The following is a 3,897-nucleotide window of genomic DNA, read 5'->3' as shown; positions in this document are numbered from 1 at the left end:
GGGGGGGGGAGAGTTGTAGCTATCAACATAGTATTAGTCGACCAAAGAAACCTCTGATGGTGTTGATATATATTCACAATTTATGACACAGTAAATACATTGTAATGCAGGCTATTCATAAACATCTCTGGATGACAAATACGCACACTGTATGGCAGACGTGTGATCATAATGGGAACCTGTAAGATGCTATATTTATTTCCTTGTAAACAACTCCAGTTGCCTGGCAGACCTGTTGATCTCTTTGACTGCAGTAGTGTCTAAATCACACCTGAAAAAAAAGCATGCAGCTAATCTTATCACATTTATGCCAGCAACACCTGATCTGCTGCATGCATGTTCAAGGTCAACGGCTAAAATATTAGAGGCAGAGGATCAGCGGGACTGCCAGGCAACTAATATTGTTTAAAAGAAAATAAGTATGGCAGCCTTCATATACCTCTCACTTCAGGTTCTCTTTAAATCAGAGATTAATATTTTTGGTACTTCAAAACTCTCCATAAAGCAGCTATTAGGTCTTTGTTGCGCAGGCTGTAGAAGAGAGGGTTCATCAAAGGAGTTATTACTGAGTAGATCACAGACACTATTTGATTGAAAGTTAAAAAAGAACTAGTTGCAGGAACAAGGTATATGAAAATAATCGATCCATAGAAAATACAGACCACAGCGAGGTGAGGAATACAGGTTGAAAAAGCCTTGTGCTTTCCACTTTTGGTCTTGATTTTAAACACTGTTCTAAAAATATGAATATAAGGGAAAAATGTCATAGAGAAGAAAACCAATCCAAATACTGTTCCGGATATGAAAACAACCAGAAAGTTTATGTGTGTATCAGTGCAAGATAATTGGTACAAGTGAGGGAGGTCACAGAAGAAATTGGGAATTATGTGCGGACCGCAGAAGGACAATCGTAGTAGACAAAGGGTGTGCAGTAAAGAATACAACAACCCAAGTACCCAAAACAACCCGGTGAACTGGAGGCAGCGTTGCCTTGACATGATTTCACCATAGTGTAATGGGTAACAAATTGCAACATACCGGTCATAGGACATCACGGCCAACAGGATCAGCTCTGTGCTACCAAGAAAAACAAAAAAGAAGATTTGAGTGATGCAAGATGCAAAGTTTATTGTCTGTTGTTGTTGTGATAGGAAATCTGTGAGCAGTCTTGGTGTGGTGACAGTTGAGTAGGACAAGTCCAAGAAAGCCAAATTTCCAAGAAAGTAATACATTGGACTGTGAAGATTAAAATTAGTGATGACCAAAGTGATAATGATGAAATTTATGAGAATTGTCATCAGATAAATGGGTAGGAAAAAAGAAAAGAGAATGTATACGGTGATTGGATTGTGGGTCAGGCCTAGAAGAATGAATTTAGTTACGATGGTTTGGTTTTCTGACATGTTGTCCTTCCAGTTTATGATGGTTTGGTTTTCAGACATACTGTCCTTACAGACTTATTTATTGTAAGCTGACCGACATGTAAAATAAATGCTGGAAAGAGTCATATTTAACCACAGCCAGAAACTCTCCAGGTATTAAGCTGAGCACACAGGTATCATCAGAGGAATAAACCTTAAGAGACAACAATTACAATGTCCAATAACTAATGTCTCTTGGCTAAACTGATGAGTGGTTTTTTTTATTATTATTTATGCATTGGTTCCTTTTCCTGCACTCACATGGACATTTGTCACATGACAATATTTCAAATGCAATCAAACGAGTTCATATCAACTCACTGTTTTGTATTTCACTGTAGAACTGGATAATAAATGAATGATCAGTACGTTATGTGTACCTTTGAGAGCCATCAAATAGTTTTTGCATTATTCTTTAAAAAACGAAAAAAAATTCCTTTTTTGTTTACTTAAAGAGACACTTAAGTCAGAAAAAAAAGAGTTTTACTCACCTGAGGCTTCTACCAGCCCCCTGCAGCAGTCCTGTGTAGTGTTGGGCGAACATCTAGATCTTCGGGTTCGGGCCGAACAGGCCGAACATGGCCGCGATGTTCGGGTGTTCGAGCCGAACTCCGAACATAATGGAAGTCAATGGGGACCCGAACTTTCGTGCTTTGTAAAGCCTCCTTACATGCTACATACCCCAAATTTACAGGGTATGTGCACCTTGGGAGTGGGTACAAGAGGAAAAAAAATTAGCAAAAAGAGCTTATAGTTTTTGAGAAAATCGATTTTAAAGTTTCAAAGGGAAAACTGTCTTTTAAATGCGGGAAATGTCTGTTTTCTTTGCACAGGTAACATGCTTTTTGTCGACATGCAGTCATAAATGTACTACAGATAAGAGGTTCCAGGAAAAGGGACCGGTAACGCTAACCCAGCACCAGCAGCAGCACACGTGATGGAACAGGAGGAGGACGGCGCAGGAGGAGAAGGCCACGCTTTGAGACACAACAACCCAGGCTTTGCATGAGGACAAGAAGCGTGCGGATAGCAATTTGCATTTTGTCGCCATTCAGTCATAAATGTAATACAGATGAGAGGTTCAATAAACAATAAACAGTAATTGGTGTTGTCCAGAATGCGCACAATGCGTGGGTCGCGTTCAATGCAGTCCTAGGCCGAAGAGGTCATAGCCTAGGGTCACAAAAACCTGTTTATTTGGGCAATTTCAATGGTGGCGAGTCTGACGTACATAAATCGCAGCAATGGCCGTTAGCAACATCTGAATCTCACGAAATGTCTCATGCAGGTAGAAGACATATTGTTAGACTTGGGCTCCAAAGATGGGTTCCCTACATCTCTGCAAACCAGAGTTACAGGGCTCCAAATTTGGTAAAATCCCCCATAGGCTTTCATTGGGCCTCCTATTTACAGTTCCAAAATCTCACATCTTTTCAAAGGGCAATTGCTCAGCAGTGGCAAATTTTCCAGCATTGTAGGGACCCTTAGGGGGATCATGACTGGTGAGTTTTGCCACTGCTGAGCCATTGCCCTTTGAAATGGTGTGAGATTTTGGAACGGTAAATAGTAGGCCCAATGAAAGCCTATGGGGGATTTTACCAATTTTGGAGCACTGTAACTCTGGTTTGCAGAGATGTAGAGACCCCATCTTTGGAATCCAAGTCTAACAATATGTCTTCTACCTGCGTGAGACATTTCGTGAGATTCAGATGTTGCTAACGGCCATTGCTGCGATTTATGTACGTCAGACTCGCCACCATTGAAATAGCCCAAATAAACAGGTTTTTGTGACCCTAGGCTATGACCTCTTTGGCCTAGGGGCCCGAAACTCACCAGTCATATTCCCCACTAAGGGTCCCTACAATGCTAGAAAATTTGCCACTGCTGAGCAATTGCCCTTTGAAAAGATGTGAGATTTTGGAAGGTGAAAAAGGGAGGCAATGGAAGCCTATGGGGGATTTTACCAATTTTGGACCCCTGTAACTCTGGTTTGCAGAGATGTAGGGACCCCATCTTTGGAATCCAAGTCTAACAATATGTCTTCTACCTGCATGAGACATTTCGTGAGATTCAGACGTTGCTAACGGCCATTGCTGCAATTTATGTACGTCAGACTCGCCACCATTGAAATAGCCCAAATAAACAGGTTTTTGTGACCCTAGGCTATGACCTCTTTAGCCTAGGGGCCCGAAACTCACCAGTCATGTTCCCCCTAAGGGTTCCTACCATGCTAGAAAATTTGCCACTGCTGAGCAATTGCCCTTTGAAAAGATGTGAGATTTTGGAAAGTGAAATAGGGAGGCAATGGAAGCCTACGGGGGATTTTACCAATTTTGGACCCCTGTAACTCTGGTTTGCAGAGATGTAGGGACCCCATCTTTGGAATCCAAGTCTAACAATATGTCTTCTACCTGCATGAGACATTTCGTGAGATTCAGATGTTGCTAACGGCCATTGCTGCGATTTATGTACGTCA

The 3,897-nt window shown here is 41.5% G+C and overlaps 1 protein-coding gene across 1 annotated transcript; it reads right to left on the bottom strand.

The window, feature by feature from the left end:
• Positions 1 to 470: 470 nt before the first annotated feature.
• On the bottom strand, positions 471 to 1,442 carry LOC137533451 (olfactory receptor 1E16-like). Its single transcript, XM_068254838.1, has one exon. It carries the CDS (start codon positions 1,440 to 1,442, stop codon positions 471 to 473), a length of 972 nt encoding a protein of 323 aa, XP_068110939.1.
• Positions 1,443 to 3,897: the final 2,455 nt, after the last annotated feature.

This window comes from Hyperolius riggenbachi, chromosome 9 (genome assembly GCF_040937935.1).
Source record: "Hyperolius riggenbachi isolate aHypRig1 chromosome 9, aHypRig1.pri, whole genome shotgun sequence".
In the NCBI taxonomy this organism is placed as follows: domain Eukaryota; kingdom Metazoa; phylum Chordata; class Amphibia; order Anura; family Hyperoliidae; genus Hyperolius; species Hyperolius riggenbachi.
This window is presented reverse-complemented; position numbering and strand designations above follow the sequence as displayed.